We start from the raw sequence: 25735 nt of genomic DNA, 5'->3' as shown, positions 1-25735 counted from the left end.
GAGAGTTCAAGTTTAATAGAAATGTTCAGAAATATTTAGATGTACATATGCAGTTTACTATAAATACATGTGGGGATTTTTTTTGATCTGTGTACTAAGAGAGGTTAATAGAAACAATACTTCAGTAGCAATGCACATATCTACCTAGATTTTGATATGCAATATCATTCTCCAATAGCAGAATAATGTTAGTATGGATAATTCTAGGGTTGGGGCACAGAGGAACGACAGTAGAGAAGTACAAAAAAAGAGAGAAACAGAAAGAATAAAAGAAAGAAAGGATAAGGGACATGTTGACAGCACACAGAAGCCAACCTGAAGGAACTAAATCTGGAAAAGGTTGAATAACAAAACAATGCAATATTGGATTATATTCAAAATATGAATGAAATACCCATAATGCCCATGAAAACACAAATGGGTAAATAAAGAAAACCTATCTTCTACACAGAATTATTCCAAGTAAGTTACATAAATAGTTGTCTGTCAATGAAGTAGAGCTTATTAATTCCGTCCCATCTGCTAAGTTTGGGCTATGCTCACTGGTTCACTTGTGCAATGGTTTGGATTTAGAATTCTTCCCAAAAGGCCATGTGGTAAAAGCTTGGTTCCTAGCCCATGGAGTTTAAGAGGTGGGGCCTAATGAGATACTATGTCAAGGTCGCCAAGGGTGTACCCTGAAGGGGTAGTGAAACCCCACCCCTTTTCCGCTTTTCTCCCAGGCCATGAGTTGGCAGTTTTGTTCCATTCTGTGATTTGGCCATGATGTGTTCTTGTGCCACAGGTCCAAAGAAACAAGAACCTCCAAAACCCTAAGACTAAACATTTTCTTTATCACTTGATAACCTCAGGTACTGTAAGTGACAGAAAAGATTCAAGTATAGAATGGAGGAAAAAAATCTAACTTTATAGTGCAGAAACTTGGTAAGCATTATATTACTCATGAGTGTTTTTGAGACTCTTAATCTCCAATTAACCAAAAAAGCTAGAAGTGGAGCGGTGATTTAAGTGTTAGACCACTAGTCGAGCAAAAAAGGCTCAGAGATAGTACCCAGGCCTTGAGTTCAAGCCGCAGTACTGGCACAAAAAGAAAGATAATTTTAAAAGATTTTATTATTGTTATTGTTGTTATTATTATTACTACTACTACTGGTCCTGGGGCTTGAACTTGAGGACTAATTTCCTTTTTCTCAAGGCTACCACTTGAGCCATACCACCACTTCTTTTTTTCTGTGCAGTTTATTGGAGATAAGAGTCTCATGGACTTTTCTACCCAAACTGGCTTAATTTTTTTTAATGAAGTGATAAGTGATAATGGACTGTGAGTTAAGACACGTCGAATTAGAAATAAAAAGATCTTTCTCATTCTTTAAAATTGCCATGTGTTCAAGAAATCCCTGTATCTAGAGATGCTTCCACACATTATCCTTTTGTCTTAGAGGGAGTTTGGGAGTTTGGGAAGGGCAAGGAGAAATGTGTATTTGTTGAGTACACCTAACTAGCTAGACCTATAGTTGGAATACAGCTATGATTTCTCAGCAAATCTTTGCTAATGGAATTAGGTATTCTCATATTACAGATAAGGAAGCTGAAGAGAACGCTGAATAAATAACTTGCCAAATAAGTGTTCTAACAGAGGGAACACAAATTCAAGTTAATCTAACTCTAGCATCCATACTTTTTCCTAGGATACCACAGCATTACAGAATAGCTTTAACATTCATTTATGGGGGAGTAGTTTTCACATCTGTGTGTGTGTGTGTGTGTGTGTGTGTGTGTGTGTGTGTGTGTGTGTGTGCGCGCGCGCGCGCGCGCGCGCACACGCTGGTCCTGAGGCTTGAAATAAGGGGGCGCTTCTTTTGTTCAAGACTAGCACTCTACCACTTGAGTCACAGCTTCATTTCAGGCATTTTTATTTTTGGTAGTTTTATTGGATATAAAAGTCTCATAGGACCAGTAGTTTGGCCTAGTGGTAAAGTGCTTGCCTTGCATGCATAAAGACCAGGGTTCGATTCCTCAGTACCACATACATAGAAAAGAGCCGGAAGTGGTGCTGAGGCTCAAGTGGTAGAGCTCTAGCCTTGAGAAAGTCCAAGGACTGTGCTCAGGCCCTGAGCTCAAGCTCAGGACTAGGCTTTCTTGCTGGTCTGGCTTTGAAGTGAATCCTCATATCACAGCCTCCTGAATAACTAGGATATACAGGCATGAGCCACTGGTGCCTTGTTTCAGTTGTTTTTATGCATCTGGGTGATACTCCCTTTGCAAATTTACTTTCTGACTTGAAACTTCATAGTGTATTTATACACTGAAAGCAAGTGTCACGTTTATGCTGTTAAGCTCAAAACCAATTAACTTTTTGTCTTTTGTTCAAGGAACCATACAAGACCTATCAGGAAATATTTGTATAGCAACACACTGGTTCTCTACAGTTCAAACAACTAGCATCACGGCAGGCTACAAGTGCTCAGGCAGAAGGCAGCAAAAGGCAAGCGGCCTTAGAGTGCTGAAGACATCAAGTTTGATAGAGAAACACTAGGCCAGATGCAACGACATACACCTGTAATCCTAGATATAAATCCTAGCATTCAGGAGGCTGCAATTCTGAAGTCAGCCTCAACTACACAGTGAGACACTTTCAAAACAAAAACAAAAGCAAAACAAAAAAGTTTCCTCTTGGATGTTTGAAAAATCTTAAAAACAAACACAACAGAAGCTGGGAGTTTGGCTTAGTGGTAGAGTGCTTGCCTAGCATGCACAAAGACCCAGGTTCGATTCCTTGGTACCACATACACAGAAAAAGCTGGAAGTGGTGCTGTGGCTCAAGTGGTAAGAGTTCTAGCCTTGAGAAAGCCCAAGGACAGTGCTCCGGCCCTGAGTTCAAGACCTGGACTGGCAAACCAAAACCAAAACTCAACTAAATAGAAACACTGTACCACCTAGATTTGGGTACTGAAGAATTTGTGAGTGGTTAGAATGCCACTACCACCCAGATTTTGGTACTAAGAATTTGTGAGTGGTTAAAATGCCAGTGACATAGGTTAAGAGGATAAGAGAGTGAAGGAATCAAAGTCAGCCAAGAAAGGAAAAGGAAGAAGAAAAGAAGCAGAAAGCTTAGCACTGTTAAAAGAGAAAAAAAGGTAGCATGTAAGTAAAATTCAGGCAAAGAATATGCAGTTGATTAGAGCGGTAGGGACCCTCCAAGATCATGCTATATTAACAAGAATATGACAGTGGCTTCCCAACTTCTCCCTTACATACTGAAAACAAGTGAAGTAAAGAACATATGGGCTGGGTGTGGTGGATTCTGTTTGTAATTCCAACCAGGAATTACAAAATCCTTTTAGGCCAGCCTAGGGTATACAGTAAAACTCTGTGCCCCCACGCACACCAAAATCAAGATGGGCACAGTGGCTTATTCCTATAACTCTAGCTACTTGGGAGTGGAGATTAGGAAGATCATGGTTCAAGGCAGGCCTGGGCAATAAATGAAACCCTCATCTCACCAAATTAGCTGAGTGTGGTAATGCATGCCTGTAACCCAGCTATATAGGAACCATATATACAAAATAGTGGTGCGAGGCTTACCTTGGCAAAAATGTGAGACTCTACCTAAAGAAGTAACTAAAGCAAAAAAAAAACTGGTAGGATGGCTCAAGAGCTTAAGAGTGACTGCTTATTAAATGTTAGAAGCCTTGAGTTCAAACCCCAGTCCTTTCAAAATAAAAATACCTCCAATTATCCAAGGGTACTTATGGGAGCATATAGATGAAATCTGAACAGTATTCACCTTAGAAATACATTTTTTTCAAAAAAAGGTTTAAAGGCATGGTGCTAATATAATTTTGGAATCTAAATCTGGTCTTATGCTTGCTAAAAGTAATTACTAAGAGTTTGTTTTTCTTGTATTCCTTGATTTACTGGTCATCTGAAAATAAGTTATATTCAACAAGTGCTGTCGACCAAGTTTTAATAATACATGTTTAATTTTCAGGAACATATGCCAACCATCAATAACATAATCGGGGCTCTACTGCCCCATATGTTATTTCATTGGTACATTATGCTGATATTTACAAAGGCTTCCAAATTCAACAACATAAAACAAAACAGCTGAATTTTTAAAAACTACAATGCTTTAAAAAATGTAAACAGTTTATTTTTACATTATTGTAAAAAAGAAGACTCACTCCTTTATGTGGCTTAATTTTTAAGTGAGCAAAGCCTGGTGCTCATGGATAAAGAGTGAAAAGAATTCTTTACATAGAAACATTGTGCTCCAGTGTGGCAAAGAAAACAAAATTATATATTTATATGTATATATACACTTACAGAGAAAAGAATCTCAAGTCCACAATTTAGACCACAAAAAAAAATCTTGTCTCCAAATTGAGAAATTTATAAAAACCATTTACACATGGTTATTGACCTACTGAAAATCTATATAACATTTTTCAAAACAATAACTCAGTCAAAAGATATCACTTTTCTTAAAAATGAAAGTTTGTTGTGCAAAAGAAATTGTTTCAGCTAGAAAACAAGACTATCCCCCAGTAAGAGGCCAAAAGAGCCACTAAAATAATTTAACTTCGTTAGATTTAGTGCATGAAACCAAAAGGCACGCACATGTGATTAATATATTAATATCTTTTCATGCAGAAACTTGTGCATGTTCATAATTATATAACAAAACACAAACATAACAACAAAAAAAATAAAGCCTAAAGCTTGGCAATGTTAATCTGGCCACATTCTCGCCTAGTCTATTAGTCCATGGCTCCCTACATTACTAACACTGCCTCTCAAAAATATATTATATTTCAACAACTTTCAATAAAAGGTTTTTAAAAAAAGGATGTTAGCCTGAAACACTACATACTCTTTTTTTTCAGTTCTGACACATACAGAAACTTACTGATATGTTTATTTGTAAATGTAATTTCAAATTAAGATATATTTTTCCTTTTGTTAATAAACACTTTGATTGCTCCAGTGAAGTCAGCAGAGAGAAGAACTTCTGTGTTATCTGTCTTCCCAATACCTTAAAAGCACAGAAAAGGGGTATTAATAGATTTTAAAGGAATATGCACCCTGTTGCCAAAATTACCATAACCTCATAACCCTATTCCTAACTTTTCTGGCTTGCTCCAGAAGCCTTCTATCCTTCCTGTACCTTACCTATCTCCACCTGTCTTAGTTAACTGTTTCTTGCCTTGAAGCTGGATCTTAGATTTACTCCTAGATAGCCTAGGCCTCTAAGTCACCTAATGCTTTCATTTTATTGCAACAGGCTAGCACGTTATTCATCTGTAGGCCTGGAATACTGGCTGAATGGGATGAGCTAGGCAACTCTGTTGCTCGTGAGGCTGGCAGGAAGGCTTTGCTTGCTCTATCACAGACACACTGAAACTGCTATGAAATGAAGCACACAGCACCTTCTACTTTTAGAGTCTATGTAGATTGGCGAAAATGCTTGCCAACTTGTGTAAAATCATTTAACACATGCACATTCTGTGTTAACTGACTCAGTTACACATAGGGAAAAACAATGAATGTAGGAAATACTGACTAGTAAGGAAGAAAGTCCTCTAAACTAGGTGCAAAGTTGGGTCCAGCATGTGTCAGGTAAACTGGTTTCATTTAGATATGCTAAAAACATATTCTTGGCCACTGACCATTCCTTACCACCCATTTGGCATATCTTAAAGTTATGCTGTACAGTAGGAACAGTAACAAGGAGGTTAAGGTGTGGGAGAAGAAAAAAAAAGTCATGAATGATGTGCTTTGTAAGACTCAATTATAATGAAGGTTGATATAATTACAAGGTTGGTTAGGTGCCAGGTGCTTTGCTATGCACTTTGCATATGTTACCTTTAATTCTTATCAAAAATGCTGGACATAGGTTTCCACTGCCATTTTAGCCATGTGGAAAACTGAGTCTCAAACTGCTATTATGTCAGCAGTAAAGAAAATAGGGTAATTGGATATGTTTTATAATCCCACACCCTGGGTTTAAGAGTTTATCCTTCATGGAACAATGTGATCCTGTTATATCACTCTGGGCCTTGAAATTGCTTGGTCATGATTGGTGCTTTACCATTTCAGCCACATCTCCAGCCTATTTCATTTTTGGGTTAACTGGACTTTTCTACTCAGGCTGGCCTCAAATTGTGATTCTCCAGGTGTCAGCCTTCTGGGGGCTCTGGTGCTTGGCTTCACTTCCTAATTTTCTACAGTTGGACTTACTACTCATTCTCAAAGCATATATGATGACAGATGGCAAGAAATCATAACCTTGTTACTAAGTATGTTCCCTAGGAAGCTGTAAATTTGTGTGAAGTAAAAAAGAACTTGTTTGTATCTGAATTTAATCAGCCAATAAGTATTTATGAAAGCACCCACTATATGTAGGTAACGACTGTTCTACCATAAAATAGACACCAAGTTGAAATTCCAGTGCCACCCCAAATAAATGAACATATAAAGTCTTTCTCCTCCTGGAGATTACAGTCTAGTACAAGAAGCACACAGTAGGTTTTATATTTCTGTGTCCTGTTTGCATTTCTCTAAAGACAAAAAAAGACAAATAAAATACAGGTACCTACCAGTGGATGCAGTGTGCAAAATTTCAGCATCTTCACTTTTCTCATTTCCTTCTGATTTTTCAGATTGCATATCCAAAGATAACATCAAACTTGGGTTTGGAGCAAAGATGGCTGATGTAACAACTGCATTATGTGCTGGAGAAAAATTATTTCATGATAGGTGATGTTTGATATTATTAAGGAAAAAAGGATAATATAAAAAGTATCCTTTAAAACTAACAAAATATATATATGCCAAATGTTTTTATAAGCCAATAGAAGTAACTTAAGACCATCTTAAAACCCAGAAGTATTTTCTTTAAAAAATATATACAGGTTCTACAACTTTATGACAAATAGGATTGCATCAAAAGCTTCTGCAAAGCAAAAGAAACTACAGTTGAAGAGACAGGCTACAGAATTGGAGAAAAATAACTGACAAAGTATTATCCAGAATATATAAAGAATTCAAAAAATTAAACATCAAATAAGCTGGGTGCCAGTGGCTCATGCCCCAAATCCTAGCTATTTGGGGGCTGAGATCTGAAGACTGCAGTTTGAAGCCAGTCTGGGCAGAAAAGTACCTGTGAGACTCTTTTCTCCAATTAACCACTCAAAAATCAGAACTGGCACTGTGGCTCCAAGTCATAGAGCACTAGCCTTGGCAAAATAGTTCATGGACAGCACCCAGACCTGAGTTCAAGCTCCAAGACCACCACCAACAATAACAACAACAACAAAAATCCAAGCAGTAATTGGGCAAATGAACAAAAACATATTTTTTTTCGTTTTTTTTTGCTAGTCCTGGGGCTTGAACCTTGAGTCTGGGCAAGGTCCTTGAGCTGTCACAAGGCTCTAACACTCTACCACTTGAGCCACAATGACACTTCCAGCTTTTTTGTGTGTCTGTGGTATTGAGGAATCGAACCCAGAGCTTTGGGTATGCTAGGCAAGCACTCTACCACTAGGCCATACTGGCCCCACAACAGTTTTCAAAAAAAAAGTACAAATGGCAATAAACACGTAAACATTTTCAGCAACCTTAAGCCATTAAAGGAAGTACAAAGTGGAACTACATGGACACTATGTCTTAACCAGGTCAAAATGACTAACATCTAGAAAACCAATAAGAACAAATGCTGGCAAGGGTGAGGATGTGGGGGGGGCGATTTTACGCAGTGGTGGCAGGAATCAAAATTATTCTAGCCATTATTGAAATCCTTATGGAGGTTACATAAAAAAATAAAATTCCTGTATAATTTTGTCATATCACGTCTGTGTATATAACACAAAAGAATTGAATTCAACTTATTATAGTGATAACTGCCCACCAAAGCACGGCACTAATCATAATAGCCAAGTTACAAATTACAGGATCAGCTCATCAAAGGATGAATGGGTAAAAGAAAATTGTGCCTTATATACAGAATGGAATACTATTCAGTCATAAAGAAAAATGAAGTTGTCATTTGCTGAAAAGTAGATAGAACTGGAGATCACCATGTTAAGTGAAATAAACCAGAAAAGGTAAGTATCATAAGTTTTCTTTCATTTATGGAAGTTAATTGGGAGAAATCTTAAGCAAAAACCAAAAATAAGGATATAAAAATATAGGGAGCAGCCAGGCATGGTGGCTCACACCTGTAATCCCAGCTACTCAGGAGGCTGAGATCTGAGGATCAAAGCCAGTCCAGGCACTAAAGACAGTGAGATTCTTATCTCCAATTAACCACTAGAAAACCGGAAGTGGTGCTGTGGCTCAAGGGATAAGCAGATAGCCTTGAGTTGAAGAGCTCAGGAACAGCATCCAGGCCCAGAGTCTAAGCCCCACAATCAACTGAAAAAACAAACAAATATGCATATGCCTACACACACACACACACACACACACACACACACACACACACACACACACACACACACACACACACACGGAGCACTACTAGAGAGGTGGAATGAAAAGGAAGAGGACATAAACAGAGCAATGAGGGCCAGGAATTTGGCCTACTGGTAGAGTGCTTGCCTAGCATGCACAAAGACCCAGGTTTGATTCCTCAGTACCACATAGATAGAAAAAGCCGGAAGTGGTGCTGAGGCTCAAGTGGTAGAGCTCTAGCCTTGAGAAAGTCCAAGGACAGGGCTCAGGCCCTGAGCTCAAGCCCAGGACTGGCAAAAAACAAACACAAACAAACAAAAAAAACCAGAGCAATGAGGAGTGAATATAGAGTACATTATATGCATTTATTATGAAAATGTCGTAATAGACCACTTAAAATTGCAATCAATACATAATAATAAAAGTAGAAAGCAGAAAATACCACATCTGGGTTAGGCCATGGAAAATCTTCATTGGTATATTTAATCCAAATATAAAGTAAAGTTAGTTTTAAGTACAAAATTTCCTTAGAAATACTGCCAATACAAATGGATTGTATTAGAATCCAAGTTTATTAGCTTATAAGACATATATTAAGTAGGCACTTACCTTTAATACCTTCCCAGAAGTCATTGCGATCTCTTCTGACTGAAGTAAATTTACTTAGGTCATGGTAAGTACTCCAGATATAAACATATTTATCTTCCGAACCACTAACTAGGTAAGTGAAATCATGGCTATATTTGGAAAAGATAGGAAAAAATAAAAGAAAAGCATTTTTAGGTTTCCTTGTAAAGGTGCTTCCTAATCCAAAATTCCTAAAACAAGCTGGGCACTGGTGGCTCACACCTATAATTCTAGCTACTCAGGCGGTAGAGATCTGAGATCTGAGCTGAGTTGGGCTGAGATCTGAACCAGCTCAGGCAGGAAAGTCTGTGAGCTCTTATCTCTAATGAACTGGCAAAAGTGGAGGTGTGGCTCAAATGGAAGAGCACTAGCCTTAAGCACACAAGCTTAGGGTCAGTACACAAGCCCCGAGTTCAAGCCCCACCAATGAAGGAAAAAAAACCTCACTGGACTGTTCATGAATGCACGCACGCACAAATGCAAACACACACACACACACACACACACACACACACACACACTTCTCTCCTAAAACAACACCTGAGGATAATGGAAATATTGAAAATTAAACTAAATGTCACTAAGATCTCATAAGCAGATAGGATGCAGGGCTACACGCCATTGGTATTCATTCCAGCGTTGTTATACTGACTGTGCAGTCTCTTGGGCAACTAGGCTAATTGTGTGGATTCGTTTTTCATGCATTGAGGGTGGGGATAGAACCCAGAATCTCATATACACTAGGCAAGCATGCTCTGCTACTAAGCCACATTTCAGCCCTGCAGCATTTTCATTTGCATCAAGGCTCTCCTTACTGTGATGCTAATTCACAGTGGGAGGATCAGAGAAGTACTTTACCAACTGAATTACTAAGTAACTGAAGGAGAAAAAAGAACTGACAAGAAAAGAGCTGAGACAGGAATAGTAAGCAAAAGATGCATGCAGGCAATCCTACTCCGAGAGCCTATAAATCCCAAATTAAAAGTTCAAATAATAATGACAGGTAAAATTGTAGACAGAGCACTTTTAAGTTAGGCTGATAAAATGCTCTCTTGGCTTCTGGATCTAAATAAATCCCAACACAATAGTGAAAAGCCTCCTCTTAAAAGCTTATATAAAAGTACAAAATGCTGGGTGCTTTGGTGAACACCTGTAATTCCAGTTACTCAGGAGACTGAGATCTGAGAATCATGGCTCAAAGCCAACCCAGGCAGGAAAGTCTGTGAGACTCTTATCTCTGAGTTCAATCCCCAGAACTGGCACACAAAAAAGAGGTACAAAAGCAAAAACAATGGAGTTGAGTCTTCTAAACCTGGCTTTGCAACTGTGACCTAACCTTGTGGGTTTTTTTTTCAACTGGCAGTATAGATATTTTTCACTGTTATCCATCAAATAAGTAGACAAGGTAAGTATTGTATGATGATATGTACAATGAGATCTCAGTCATACACCATATAACATCAGACATAGATCAATGGAAAAATAGGGGAAATGTGGAAGTGTTTCCTTTCGGGAATTTCTCAATGCCAATTTACCTGAAACTTGCTTTGATCTGGCTGCTGCTATTAACATAACCCTTATACTTCATAGACAGTGACAAGTCTCTGAGGTCATACAGTCTGATTCTGGAATCATTTGAGGTTACCAGTATCTGAAAGTAAATCAAAGGAAGAATTAAACTATTAACTTTTTATCTAAATGAAATGATAATCAAGCAAAAGTGCTCCACACATTCCAAACCAATAAATGTTAAGACTAGGAAAGACAGTATTCTATAGAAAGAGAATATATACTTTGCTCTAATATGAAAACTAACCTTGAAAAATCTATACAGATTATGGAGAGAAATAGTTTGAATAATGTTAAGTACCTTATTTTCTCCAGGTAAAGGTTCTATGCCAGTAATTTTTCTTCCAACCTTGTTGCGCCCTCTAGTAGACCGGACGTGTATTTGTGTATGGTATTTCAAATGCTAAAATAAAACCATAAAAATATCAGGAGAGAAATCTTATAGCTAATCTGATCCAATTTTCAGATAAGTGTATTACTTTCCCTAATCTACAGATAAGGCGGTTAAGAAACAAGAGATTAAAAAAAAAACATGTCCAGAGTGCCTAAATATTCCATTAATATTCAAGATGACTATTTACCTCTGTGTCATAGAAAATACATCTACCATCATAGGTCCCAATTACTGCGTATTTGCCATTCTGACAGAAATTTGCAGCTGTGATCAGTTTTGTCTGGCCATCTACTTCATTCCACAAAGCTACTTTCTTGTCAGGTATGTTCCAAAGGCGGAGCTTCCCATCCAGTGATCCACTTAGAAAATACCTGTCATCCTAAATAGATGGCAGAAGAGAAAGATTTCATGTTACTATATCAGGAAAAGCTCAGTAAGACAAAAACTTACATCTGCTAGAAATACTAAAACTGTGTTTGTCTGGGCTGGGAAGGTGGCTTAGTGGTAGAGTACTTGCCTAGTATGCATGAAACCTCAGTTTAATTCTTCAGCACCACATAAACAGAAAAAGCTGGAAGTGGCACTGTGGCTCAAGGGGTAGAGTGCTAGCCTTGAGGAAAAGAAGCTCAGGAACAGTGCTCAGGCTCTGAGTTCAAGCCCCAGGACTGGCAAAAAAACCCCAACAAATAAAAAAAACAAAACAAAACAAAAAAACAAACCCTTTATTTGTCTTTTGTTTGTTGGTCTTTGGGCTTGAACTCTGGCACTGGGAGTTTTCCTTGAGCTCAAGACTACCACTATACCCCTTGAGCCACAGTTCCACTTCTGGTTTTCTAGTGGTTAATTGGAGATAAGGGTCTCATGGACTTTAGTGCCTGAGTTGGCTTTGAACCTGGATCCTCAGATCTCAGCCTCCAGAATAACTAAGTTTATAGATGTGAGCCACCACACCTGGATTATTTGTCTTTATTTTTAAAATGCATTTATTTCTTCTGTTTATTTTGTGTATGTGTGTGTTGGGGATTCAAACCAGGACCTCATATACAAAGACTAGTGCTCTACCACTAAATTATACCTACTGGCTCTAAAGTATTACTTTCTCTCCCTCTCCCACCCTTTCCCCCCTGTCTCATTGGTTGTGGGGCTTGAACTCGGCCGGGGCGTAGTCCCTGAGCTCTTCACTTCAAGGCTTACCACTATGAGCCATAATGCACTTCCTAAAGCATTATTATTTAGGCAACTGTTACCTAACGTCAGAATAATAAGCATAATTAGAAACCTCATTTGTGAGCTGAGTGCTGGTGGCTCACGCTTGTAATCCTAGCTACTCAGGAGGCTGAGATCTGAGGATCTATATTCAAAGCCAGCTAGGGCAGTAAAGACTATGAGACTCTCATATTTAATTAACCACAAAAAGGCCAGAAGTGGAACTATGGCTCATGTAGTAGAGTGCTGCTTAAGCAGAAGAGCTCAGGGACAGTGTCTAGGTCCAGAGTTCAAGTCCCAGAAAAAAACAGGTTTGGGTAAAAAAAGGAAAGATAGAAGGGCCAGGAGTTTGGCCTAGTGGTAGACTGCTTGCCTAGTATGCGTGAAGATGCGGCTTTGATTCCTCGGTGCCACATACACAGAAGGGTACCACATACACAGAAAAAGCTGGAAGTGGTGCTGTGCTTCATGTGGTAGAGCTCTAGCCTTGAGGAAAGCCCAAGGACAGTGCTCAGGCTCTAAGTTCAAGCCCTAGAACTGGCGAAAGAAGGAAGGAAGGAAGGAAGGAAGGAAGGAAGGAAGGAAGGAAGGAAGGAAGGAAAAATCGCTAACTGTAACCCCTCTATGTATTATTTAAAAAAAAGAGAAAATCATACTTGTTCGGGAGAGATAACATTCTAATTATTTTATTGTAACTTTCAGTTGATTTTCTCAATGTATTAGGGGAGTTAAGTAGCAATAGGTAAGAGTCTAGTACGTTTAAGGACCATGGCTTGGGAAACATTATCCTATGTTCTTACAACATACCCTTCCCTGGGATATGAGCAACACCAGTTAGAAACTTATGGAACCAGTCTTTTCCAGAAGTCTGGTAAAAGGTCAGCAGAGAATCACCTCACTATTCAGTCTCAGCCCACAAGCTCTCAATCCGGCAAATATGGCTCCATAGTAGATATAAATCATTGCCTGAAGATATGTTTCATGTTTAGTCTCTACCTACTACATGTAATAGGTAGAGCAACACAAACTGATAAATGTTTTACAGCCTTCCTTTGACCTATAACAATGTGAATAATACCAAGGTTGAGGGACCTTGCTATAGACCAAACCAGTTGTTTCAGCTGGTCTAATTTTTGGCAAAAGAAGAATTGAAGAGTAAATAATTGGGACACCAAAACAAAGAAACAGATTCTATTTTCCACGCAAGATTATGATTTCTACCTACTTCTGAAGCCCATTTAGGACAATCAATAAATTATGGCTATTTTTATAGCTGTGGTTTATTAAGCTATACCCAGTATTACCAAAAGAAATGAACAAGTAAAAATACTTCATTTTATATAGTTCAATATGTAAGTGTATGTATGCATGCTCTCTCCAACTGTTACTTTTCTTACAGTTAACATTATAGTAGACTCATATTGCCTTTATTCTTTCCTAAACCCCTCTCAAAATTCCTCCAGGTCAACAGTTTTCTAAAGGAGGAAGCTTATGTTTACAAAATAACAGCAAATAACATTATAGGAAACTTACTTAATGACTGATGAGATACCTTAAATCAGACATTTTTAAATTTTTCAAGTTCTTAACCAAATCTTCTAAAGGGTTCAGAATTATTACTTTCTATATTATAAAATTGCATTGGGAGGAAAGTATACTTAAGGGGAAAATGTTTTCTTCCAACTCCAGGGAAAAGAGGAAGAAATGGGAATAGGATTGGGATGTTGCATTAACAAGACAATGGCCATTAGATGAGGATGTGGTTGGAAATATTGCTGCGCATCAAAAAGGGAGGGAAAGAGGGAGGTGAATTCAGCTTAGGGGTCAGCTCAAGTCCTCTACTTACTTTAATGGGCTAGCTATTGAAGTTAGCACCAACTTGTTATTTCCCATGTACTTACAGTTGCAAAACTCTTAGCATTTGGTGGCATCTATACCATTCTATATCACAGGTCTTCAATTCTACAATAGTTTTTTCTCCTTTGATTGTAATACCATGGAACACTGTCTTTTTTTTTCTTTGTCAGTCAAGGGGCTTGAACTCTGGGCCTGGCTGCTGTCCCTGAGCTATAGTGCCACTTCCTGTTTTCTAGTGATTAACTGGAGGTAAAGAGTCTCAAGGACTTTTATTGCCTGAGCTGGCTTTGAACCCGATCCCCAGATCTCAGCCTCCTGATTAGCTAGAATTACAGGCATGAGCCACTGGGCCCGGCTTATATGGAACAATATGATCCAAAGATGGTAGTATACATATAGTCCCAGCTACTCAGGAGGCTGAGGCGGGAGAATTATTAACCAAAGTAACAATAGACCTCATCTCAAAAACACAAAAACAAAAAAAATTGGGGGGCAGAGACAGAATGAAACAGATGGAGTGACATCTTAAGACAGTTTGAGCTATATGCTGGAAAAAATACAGTGTGTCTTACAGTGAATCCTGATGGTTGCTTCTTTCAATTTTTGTTTTGTCTCTTTCCTTCCTAACATTCTTACAATTCTAGCCTGCTATCCCATCTCGTTTTACATTTGCTGTTGCCTCTTCTTTTTAAAAATTATCTTCAAGTAATTGTACAAAGGGGTTTCAATTCCATATGACATTTATGAGTGTTTACAGTACTGGGGCTTGACCTCAGGGCCTACTGTTGTTCTGCGCTTTCAATGAAGGCTGGCATTCTACTATTTGAGCTATGCCTCTGTTTCTGCTTTATTTTTTCCTTGTTAAGGAAATAAGAGTCTTTCTTGGGCTGCCTACAAACATCAGACCTCAGCCTTCCAAGTAGCAAGCACTGTAGGCAGGAGTGACTGGGAAGAATTCCTTTTTGGAAACAGTAGTCTTCTTATGTAGCCAAGTTTGGCTTCAAACCTCATGATCCTTCTGCCTCAGCCTTCTCAGTGCTGGGACTACAGTGTGTGCTACCACACTCACTGCTGTTTTACTCTCATTCATCTCCAATATTAATAGGATACTTTGGTTATACCATACACATTGCTGGGATGACTTTTTATTATGTTTAGAGTATTCTCAGTTGTATAAGAAATTATTTATTATCCCAATTTAACATGAAATCCAACAGTAATGTAAGTTGATCTTAACTATGTTGTTATTAATATTTTTTCCTGCAGTCTAACTGACCCCTAGAGAAACCAAGCTCCTTTGTCTTCCTTACAGTATGACAAGTGTATAAATAATTACTTACTCTTGGATGAAAAGCTATGGCAGTGACAAAATCTATGTGTTGGAAACAGCAAAGGCATTCTCTTCTTGAAATGTGCCATAATCTGACTGTTTTATCCATCGAAGAAGAAAGCAGAAAATAATTCTATCGAGAAAATAATATTGATTACTTACTACCATACGAAAAAAATATACACAATAATGAACTTCATAGTTTCATGAACCTCAATAGTGTTGTTATTATTACATGCAGAAACAGAAAGAAAAACATTATCTAGTTCACTTGGAAAGTCTTATTTTTTCAAACAGCTGAATACCATATTTCATTGATTCTAATACCTTTTCACATTCCCTGTCCTTAAATTACTACAAATATTATCATCTATGATAAGAAATGTGGCAGGTATCAGCACAGGACTAAAGTACACCTTAGCTGCTAGATAGGGCACATACTGAAACTTACAGCTTTCATACGCTGATAATACTAGTGAACTTTAACTCACATGAATCTTTTCATTTTTTATTTTTTGTCAAGTCATGAATCTTGAACTCTGGGCCTGGGCATTGTCCCTGAGCTCTTCATCCGCTCAAGATTAGAGCTCTATCACTTTGAGCTACAGTGCCACTTGTGGTTTTCCAGTGGTTAACTGGAGATAAGAAATCCACAGATTTTCATACCCAGGCTGGCTTTAAACTGAAGTCCTCAGATCTCAGCCTCCTGAATAGCTAGGATTACAGGCATGAGCCACTGGCACCTGGCTTTCACATGGATCTTAACTGTCACTTAAAATGTCTTGAAAATTTATTCTATAACAAAACAGAAATGGAGTGTTATTGTGAGCCTGTCATAACCTAGGCAAGAACATTAAAGAACAGAAATTGTCAAATCTCTCAGAACAGATTACAGAGCTTTTAAAGCTGGAAAAAGTAGTGTAACTGATCAACTCATCTGGTGGAGACTCAGTGACTTCTAAAGATAATCTATTTAAGACAGAGAGCTGTAAGTTACACTGAAACTCAAAGGGGATGCTGGTATTTTCTGATATGCCTAATGGTGCTGAACAAATCAAGGTAATAATGACATTTACTGAGGATACACAACTGGGTAAACACTGTTCTTAGCAGCATACAGCAACTCTGAGGTAGGAATATTATTATCCACTTTGACAAATGGAACAGTGAAACAATTAAATAACTTAAAACTATATGTCTTGTCAGAGGTAGAGCTGGGATTCAAGCACAGGTGTGGTCTGGCTTTAGATCTATGCTCTAACCAAGACACTGCTAAGCATAGTATTTAAGCAGAACAGATACTTAGAAGAAATACCAAGATGCATTGCCAGTTACTATAAGTAATTAAGAATGTTTAATCTTTGTAAAAAGACTAACTGAGTCTGGGAGTTTGGCCTAGTGGTTAAAGTGCTTGCCTAGCATGCACAAAGACCTGGGTTCGATTCCTTGGTACCACATATATAGAAAAAGCCTGAAGTGGTGCTGAGGCTCAAGTGGTAGAGCTCTAGCCTTGAGAAAATCCAAGGATACTGCTCAGGCCCTAAGCTCAAGCCCAGGACTGGCAAAAAAAAAAAGAATGGTTAGCTTATATTGTTACAGTATCTCACTTTGTTATCTGATATATTGGATATATATTGGCCTGGATATATAATTGTACTGAAATGTATATGTTATTTTTGGCTGCTGTACAAAGCACTGTATGTAATATGCCTATTTTTAGGTATATTTCATACTTTATGATTAAACACAGAATTTGAACGTGAGCTACATGTAATGGTCCACTGTTATAATCCTTGCACTCAGGGAGGCTGAGGCAAGAATACTGCAAATTTGAAGCCAGTCTGGGTTGTAAAGACTCTATCTGAAAAAAAAGTAGAATTTGGGAGTTCCAGGTATAGTTTTGTGGCAAAATGCTTGCCTATCAAATACTCCAGAGGCTCTGGGTTTCAGTCCAAACATCACAGAAAAGGAATTTGAAAGATCTAAAAAAATTTTTTTGAAATGTGAACAAGAATTATTTTTACTTTCAAGATCTACTCACATCCAGAAAAGTTTTAGGTATATCTATAGTTTGTATTATAATTTTCTATTAATTAATAACTGTCTAAATGTAATATCAAAATACATTATGTCTATGTATGAGGATAGTATAAGGAATATCACCAAAAGCTGTTCAACAATAGGGGAAGCGGGACTACGAATGAGAGTGCAATAGATTACGTTAATATTGCTATATGCATGTGTGAATTACCATGGTGAAATCCCTTTGTAGAGTTCATTTATATTGGGAGAGCAAAACAGCCTCTGTTATAGGATAGATCCTCACAGGGGTGAGGAGAGCCAAATAGAGAAGGCGAATATGATCAAAGTACTTTATATTCATGTATGAAAATAGAACAGTGAAATTTGTTAAAATTGTTTGAGGAAGGGAGAAGAGGAAATGTAGAAAGACACAGGGTAAATTTAAGGTAAACTGTATGTATGTAAATATTACAACGCACTTCCTCTTGCACAACTAATACACACTAATAAAAATATTTAAAAAGAAACATCTGGACTGCTATTTATTAAAACTGGCTTTATTTAGGGCTAAGGATGGAGTTCAGTGGTAAATTATATGCTTAGCATGTGTAGGGTCCTAGATTCAATTCCCAGCACCAAAATCAAACGAACAAAACCCCCCACAAGATAATAACTAGTTTCATTCAGTTTTTTGCTATAGTCATATGAAAGTGATATGAAGATATCATATATATATAATATATATAATATATAATACAAACACACACACGCTCTGGGGCTTGAACTCAGGGCCTGGGTGCTGTCCCTGAGCTTTTTTGCTCAGGGCTAGTGCTCTACCACCTTGAACCACAGCACCACTTCTGATATTCTGGTGGTTAACTGGAGATAAGAGTCTAAAGACTTTCCTGTTGGGCCTGGCTTGGAACTGTGATCCACAGATCTCAGCCTCCTGTGTTCCTCCTCAAGTGTGAGCCACTGCTGCTCTACTTACATCCCCAAATTATTAATTGAAGGTGCTGAACATGAGTTGTTTTCTATCAAGAGGTTTTAGTGTTCAGTAAATTGTTAGTGAACAAATTAATCAACTTTTTAAACTAAGTATTGATGTCTAAAATCACAAAAATAACATTCAGATCAAATTGACGGTCCACTCATAAAACTAGTATTGTCGAATTAGGTCACACAATCCAGTCTTCTCATCTATAAAATGAAAGATCACCTTCAGTGCAGGGATATTATTCTAAGAATTAACAATATAATTCTCATTACCTGTCAAAACAAGTCTGCAAATACAAACCTAATAACAGATCCTGTGATATACATAGAAAAGAAATAAGAGTAAAATGAAATTTGGTCCCTACTGTCAAGGAGATTACAATATTACTGTAAACAGGATCTAGAAACATACATAGGTGACACTTAGGTAAAAATGAAAGTTTGCTTGGTGCAGGTGACTCACACTTATAGTCCCAGCTACTCCCAGAAGATCAAAGTTTGAAGCCAACCCAGACAGAAAAGTCAATGAGACTTTAATCTCCAATTAACCACTAAAAGGACAGCAATGGAGCTGTGGCTCAAGTGGCCCAAGGACAGTGCCTTGCCTATGAGTTCTAGCCCCGGAATGGTAAAAATATGAAAGTTCAAAAAAAGATTAAATAGGAATTCAGTGAGCCAGGTCAGTATTTAGTTGTCAGGGATGGCCTTAGGAAAGACAGAAGAGTCCAGATACAACATTAAAAGATGAGTTCCTGATCATCCAAAATAATATTCATCAGAATGAACTCCAGAAAATGGAAGAGGTCTTTTTTTGGCTGTTTTTGTTTTCTTTCCTTTTTGTTCGATATGTTTGTTTATATGCCTTTGGGAGTGTAAGGGGAAGCAAAGAAATGGGTGATCAAGTGGAGCAATGTTATCCACTTGATAGATACTATATTGAAAATGAACTCTACAACTTGTGAGTGGGGATGGGAGGGGAAAACTTGCAGAGGGAGGGAAGGAATGACATTGTTCAAAAACAAATGTGCTTTATACCTGACTAGTGCAACTGTAACTCCTATGTACATTACCTTTATGATAACAACACAAAAAATCAAGGCTTTTTGCTGATGGCTCATGTCTCTAATCCTACTCGGGAAGGTGAGATCTGAGGATTGAGGTTTGAAGCCAACCTAGTGAGGAAAGTCCATAAGACTTTTATTTTTTTCTATGTATGTGGTACCAAGGAATCAAACCTGGGTCTTCGTGCATGCTAGGCAAGCACTCTACCACTAGGCCAAACTCCCAGTCCTCATGAGACTCTTATCTCCAATTAAACACCAGAAAACCAGGGGTGGCCTTGTGGCTCAAAGTGGTAGCGCACTAGCCTTGAGTAAAAGAGTTTAGGGACAGTGCTCAGGCCCTGAGTTTAAGTCTAATGATTGACCAAATAGTAACAATACAAATTTTTAAAGACGGATTTCTTTTTTTAAGGAATAAAGTTAAAAGGCACGCTGTATGCTCTGTATGTGAGGCTAAAACTGTAAAAAGTTTGTTTCTTTCCACTGCTGAGGGTAGGGATCTGGGGATGTAATAAACTAATCTTGGGGGCCATTTCTGTATAGGACAGATTCCTATTTAACTCATTTAGACTCCTGATTTTCAAACCAATTCTGGTAGAGAACTGTTTTCTTTTTTCATTTCCAATGAGTAACAGAGTAGAATTATTGAAATACAGGAAATCATTAGAAAAATAAAATGTAAAGGTATATAAAATACAAGGCCCATTATTACTATTATAAAAAGTAGAAGAGAAGGATTTTAAAGGAGTATCTTCAATAGGTATAAAATGACACTGAAGAAGTGCCATGAACATTTACATGGTTTACTCCTGGTTTCTATACTTATCTCTTGATAGACTAGCATTCATATCATCAGGGAACAGGCAGATCCACATTACAATAATCCTTATAAATGCAGCAAGTAGGTAGCTGAAAGATATTAAATCATACTTCTTCTACTTCCCAAGAGATTTAGAATGAATGACAGGAAAGGAAGTTTATAAGGATTGTATGATTTTTAAAATTCTTGTGATGTGTCCAAAAAGGTATTATTTTTGTAATCCTGCTTTCTATAATCCTGGTGATCAGCTGCTATGCCATAGAAATGGGCTGGAACGTAATACTTTATTTGGGTCTCTACTTCCCTGTTCTTTAAGCTACATGTCTTTAGGAAAGTCCGTTAACCGGAACAACCCTCACTGTCTACTCTTTGAACAAGAAACATCACTGACCTCATCTGCTTTTTGAGGAAAATTTTAAGATCACATGTAAACTAAATTTTTCTTGTCCTCAATGGTAATATTAATTAAGCATTTACTGTGCTCTAGGCAAAAGCAAATGCCATGTATTTATTTGTTTTGTTTTGTTTTGCCAGTCCTGGGCTTGGGCTCAGGGCTTGAGCACTGTCCTTGGACTTTCTCAAGGCTAGCACTCTACCACTTGAGCATCAGCACCACTTCCAGCTTTTTTCTATGTATGTGGTACCGAGAAATCGAACCCGGGTCTTCATGCATGCTAGGCAAGCACTCTACCACTAGGCCAAACTCCCGGCCAAATGCCATGTATTTATTAGCACAATTCAAGTATAGTATTCTACCACTTGATCTATAACTCTACTTCTGGTCTTTTGGGGGTAGTTTATTGCAGGTAATAATCTTATGGACTTTCCTGCTCAGATTTGATTTGAACCGTGACCCTGAGATCTCAACCTCTTGATTAGTTAGGATTACAGGAATGAGCCACCAGCGCCCTGCTAGGAAGCTATTTTTATCATGTCTACTTCCCAGGTGAGGCACAGTAAAATTAAGGAACGTGTCCAAGCTTCTACAACTGTTAAGTGGCAAAAGCAATTAGTACATGAACTTTGGGTGAATATTAAAAGAGAATGCAAAGTATTTGATATATAATAGGTGTACCTGTATCTGCTTAGGTTTTCAGTAATCCCCCCTAACCCATACCCCCACCACCCATTCTGCTGTAACTGGGGTTTGAACTCAGGGTCTCTCACTTGCTCAGCTTGCTTTCTTGGTTGGCACTCTACCACTTCTGCCACACCTTCAGTCCAGCGTTTTGATGGTTATTTTGGAGATGGGGTCTTTCAGCCTTTTCTGCCTGGGTTGGCTTTGAAGTACAATCTTAGGATCTTTAGCCTCCTGAATAGTTAAATTATAGACAGGAGGTAAATAGTAATGTTATTTTTGCTATTTCATCCATAAAGGGGAAAAAAAGAAATAGTTAGGGAGACAAGGAGGAAATGAAGAGAATACAATGTTTTAAAACCAAGAACATTTCAAGGAAGACTGACAGCATCAAATGATCTGAGGCTAGACAAAGATTAAGAGAATGAATTCAAAGGAAAGACATTAATACTAACAGGAAGGTGATTTTGCTGGTTAATTTTATGTGTTGATGTAGCTAAGGCAAACCTCAGATTCTGAGTAGCTAGGATATAGATAGGAGCTACCATCTCTGGTAGCTAATCAAACATTCATCTAGTTGATATTGTGAAGGGATTTTAAAGATACACTTATAATTTCTAAAATTAATTCCATTTAAGTAAAGGAGATCACCCTTGATGATATGAGTGAATCTAATTAGTTGAGGCTTTAAAGTAAAAAAATATTTTTGTCATAACAAAGAAATTAAAGGGAATCAAATAAAGAAATCAAATTATCTCTAATTACACATGATATAATCTTGTATGTAAAAGAGCCTAAAAAGGCTACTGAAAACTATTTGCTCCGATAAACAGGTTAACAAGAGAGCAAGATAAAAAATCAGTATACAAAAATCAGTAGCATTTGGGGCCAGGAGTTTGGCTTAGTGGTAAAGTCCTTGCCTAGCATGCACAAAGACCTGGGTTCGATTCCTTAGTATCACAGACACAGAGAAAGCTGTAAGTAGTGCTGTGGCTCAAGTGACAGAGTGCTAGCCTTGAGAAAGCCCACACAGGTCCTGAGTTCAAGCCCTGGGACTGGCAAAAAAAAATCAGTAGCATTTGTTTTTAGTCATAGGGCTTGACTCAGGGTCTGGGCACTGCCCCTGAGCTTTCTTGCTCAAGAATAGTGTTCTATCACTTTGAACCACTTTTGGTTTTTTGGTGATAAACTGGAAATTAACTGGAGTCCCACGGACTTTCTTGCCTGGGCTGGCTTCGAACTGCGATCTTCACATCTCAATCACCTGAGTAGCTAGGATTACAGGTGTGAGCCACCAGTGCCTGGCTAAAGCAGTAGCTTTTTAAATATAAACAGCAACAATGAGTAGACAGAGAAAGAAATCAGGAAATCAATTCTAATTACAATAGCCTTTGAATGATAAAATATCCAGGAATAAGGCTGGTAGAGTCTAGGAATAAGTGGTAGAGCATCTGCATAACAAATATAAGGCTCTGCATTCAAATCCTAAAACTGCCAAAATAATTAATATAATACCTAGGATTCAACTTAAGGTGATAAAAAAATGGAGAAAGCAACTGAAGGTACTTGGTAAGTCTTCCTATGCTCATGAATCAGCAGAATAAATACTGTGAAGGTGGTGATACGACCAAAAGCAAACAAAAATTGTTGGTCATGGGGTTCTAAGGGCCTGGGCATTGTTCCTGAGCTCTTTTGCTCAAGGCTAGCATTCTATCACTTTGAGCCACAGCTTCACTTCTGGTTTTCTGGTGGTTAATTAGAGATAAGAGTCTCATGGTTTTTCCTGCAGGGCTGTCTTTGAATGAAAAACCTCAGATCCTGAGTAGCTAAGATATAGATAAGAGCTACCCATGCCCAGCTTCTAACAACATTTTAAAGTTTACATGGAAGCACAGGAGACTATGAATAGCCAAAGCTATCCTGAGCAAAAAGAACAAGCTTGCTGAGTACTTGTGGTTCATGCCTATAATCCTACCTACACAGGAGGCGGCTGAGATCTGAGAACCACCTTTTGAAGCCAGCCTGGGTAGGAAAGTCCCTGAGACTCTATCTCTACTAAATTAGCAAAAAAGAAAAACAAACAAAAAAACTGGAAGTGAGGCTGTGCTCAAGTGGTAGAGTGACAGCTTTGAGCAAAAGAAGCTCATGGTGAACATAGTTCCTTTATTCCTGCTCTGTAAGAAAACAATCACAGGCTATGAGTATGCACTAGTGGTAGAGTGCTTGCCTTGCAGACATAAGCCCTAGGTGCGATTCCTAGGTACCACATACACAGAAAAGGCCGGAAGTGGTGCTGTGGCTCAAGCGGTAGAGCACTAGCCTTGAGAAAGATCAAGGACAGAGCCCAAGCCCTGAGTTCAAGCCCCAGGACTGGAAAAAAAGAAGGAAACAATCACCACAAAATGAATTGCTAAGCAAGAAACATTTTATGAATGTAGATTAGCAGTCTTCAGTAGATTGATTAGCTTTGCCTTTGTAGTTGATGTCATATACACTTTGCTGAGGATAGGTTACAAATATACAAACAGATCTATAGAAAACATTTTGCTCATTACCCATCCTGCTATCTCTTTCTCAAACTTAGATTCACGTCACAGAGGATGTGTGAACATCCTTAACAGCAATAAGATGATTATACAAATAAAAGATTTCTTTTTATCCCAAAGTCAACATTACATAATTTATATACATTTATGTATAATTTATATAAGAAATAATTCCTTACTTTAGACCATGAAAGATCAAGAAGATCAGCAGTATGTCCTTTATATTTGCAGAAGGGTCGTTGCCGAAACGGTGCATTTTTGTCATCAGGGTCTTCATCAGTTCCACTGCATACCTAGGTAGACATAAAAACAAAGATTTAAGCTGAGATGTAAAACTGGCCTGACCAAAGCTACAGACACTGTCGACTCTACCTGTTATTCTCATCAGCTTTTTCCAGAAGAATCTTCCAAACTGGCCTGGAACTATGTGTAGCTCAAGCTGGTCTTGAACTTGTAATCTCCCTGCTTCTACTTTCCAAGAAATGAGGTGATGAGGTGACAAGCATGTAACACCACACAGCCTTAACTGAAATCTTGAGCCACCAAACATAGACTCCCCTTTTCATTATCAACTTTTCATCTCCTTGCCTAACAAACCAGGCTCATTTCCGAAGAGAACCAATTCCCCCTCTAACAGAGGCTCTACTATGTTCATTTCTGAGTATCTGTTCCTTCAGGAGACACAGGACCAGCACAGGAGTGAGTCATGACTGGTGTCAACTAATTAGCTCATTACCCTTGTAGTGAGGGCTGGTGTTAGGCACAAGACATGTTTAATTTTTGCTTTTCTTTTTCTTTTTTGGTTGTTGGGCTCTCACTCACATTGAATTGTCGCCTTATGTCTACTTTCATGAAAATTAAACATGTGGAAGACCACTTGGGCCATAGCACCACTTCCACATGTTTAATTTTCATGAAGTAGACATAAGGGACAATTCATGTGAGTGGAGAAAAAAGGGGACATTTCTACATTGATTTATTCATTTTTAATAAAGAGCACCCTTAATGGATCTTTCCCTTTCCTATCTTTGAACATTGTTCTCTTCATGTGACACTTAGACTGTGGTAGCCATCTTAGGACCATGAGGGGGAAAAAGTGTGAGGGAATAAAACCAGTTATAAAAAGAAAGATATAGAAGATGATACTATTGAGTTCCTGAATTTAAAGAGTGGGAAAAGCCTTACTTCCACACTTGCTATCTCATGTGGTAAGCCATTTTCAACTGGGTTTCTGTTATTTGAAGTTAAAGAGATAGGTGCTTATGCCCTGAATAAGACATGTCATGCTTTTTATGTTCATCATGATTTCTAGCAACTACTTAAAGTAGACATTAATGTTATGAACATGAAGGAATTAGAACATAACTGAAGAATAAAGATGTTAAAATGACACACAGCGATGTATGAACATCAGAAACAAAGCAGGAATATAAATAAACTAAGTCCAGGTTTATCCATCAACTGATTGATTTATGCTGGTCCTGGTTATTGAACTCTGGCCTGGGCCACTATCCCTAAGCTCCTTTTGTTCAAGGCTAGCCCTCTACAACTTCAGACACTTGGCTTTGTCTGTGATTAACTGGAGTTTAGAGTTCACGGACTTTCCTGCCCCAGCTGGCTTTGAACCGCAATCTATGGATCTCAGCCTCCTGAGCAGCTAGGATTACAGGAATGAGCCACTGGTACTTCACCTCTTCAACTGTTTTTGAGAATGTGCTATGAAAAGAAATGGTTTGCTAGCTATGCCTTGCAGTATTTATAGAAAGGCGGAT

General features: G+C 38.2%; 1 protein-coding gene across 2 annotated transcripts in view; it reads right to left on the bottom strand.

The window, feature by feature from the left end:
* Nucleotides 1-3950: 3950 nt before the first annotated feature.
* The window catches only part of Wdr44 (WD repeat domain 44), a 90993-nt gene continuing 69208 nt past the window's right edge, over nt 3951-25735 (bottom strand). For both annotated transcript variants that reach the window (XM_090325909.1, XM_090325910.1), the window contains exons 13-20: nt 24143-24256; nt 15451-15573; nt 11235-11426; nt 10955-11056; nt 10620-10735; nt 9067-9194; nt 6603-6737; nt 3951-5038 (exon numbers count right to left, since the gene is read on the bottom strand). In XM_090325909.1, the coding sequence (XP_090182035.1) occupies nt 4944-5038; nt 6603-6737; nt 9067-9194; nt 10620-10735; nt 10955-11056; nt 11235-11426; nt 15451-15573; nt 24143-24256 (1005 nt within the window). In that variant the 3' untranslated portion in view covers nt 3951-4943. The remainder of the gene's footprint in view (nt 5039-6602; nt 6738-9066; nt 9195-10619; nt 10736-10954; nt 11057-11234; nt 11427-15450; nt 15574-24142; nt 24257-25735) is intronic.

The sequence above is a fragment of the Megascapheus bottae genome, chromosome X, assembly GCF_031878675.1.
Source record: "Megascapheus bottae isolate mThoBot1 chromosome X, mThoBot2.hap1, whole genome shotgun sequence".
NCBI classification, from domain to species: Eukaryota; Metazoa; Chordata; class Mammalia; order Rodentia; family Geomyidae; genus Megascapheus; species Megascapheus bottae.
This window is presented reverse-complemented; position numbering and strand designations above follow the sequence as displayed.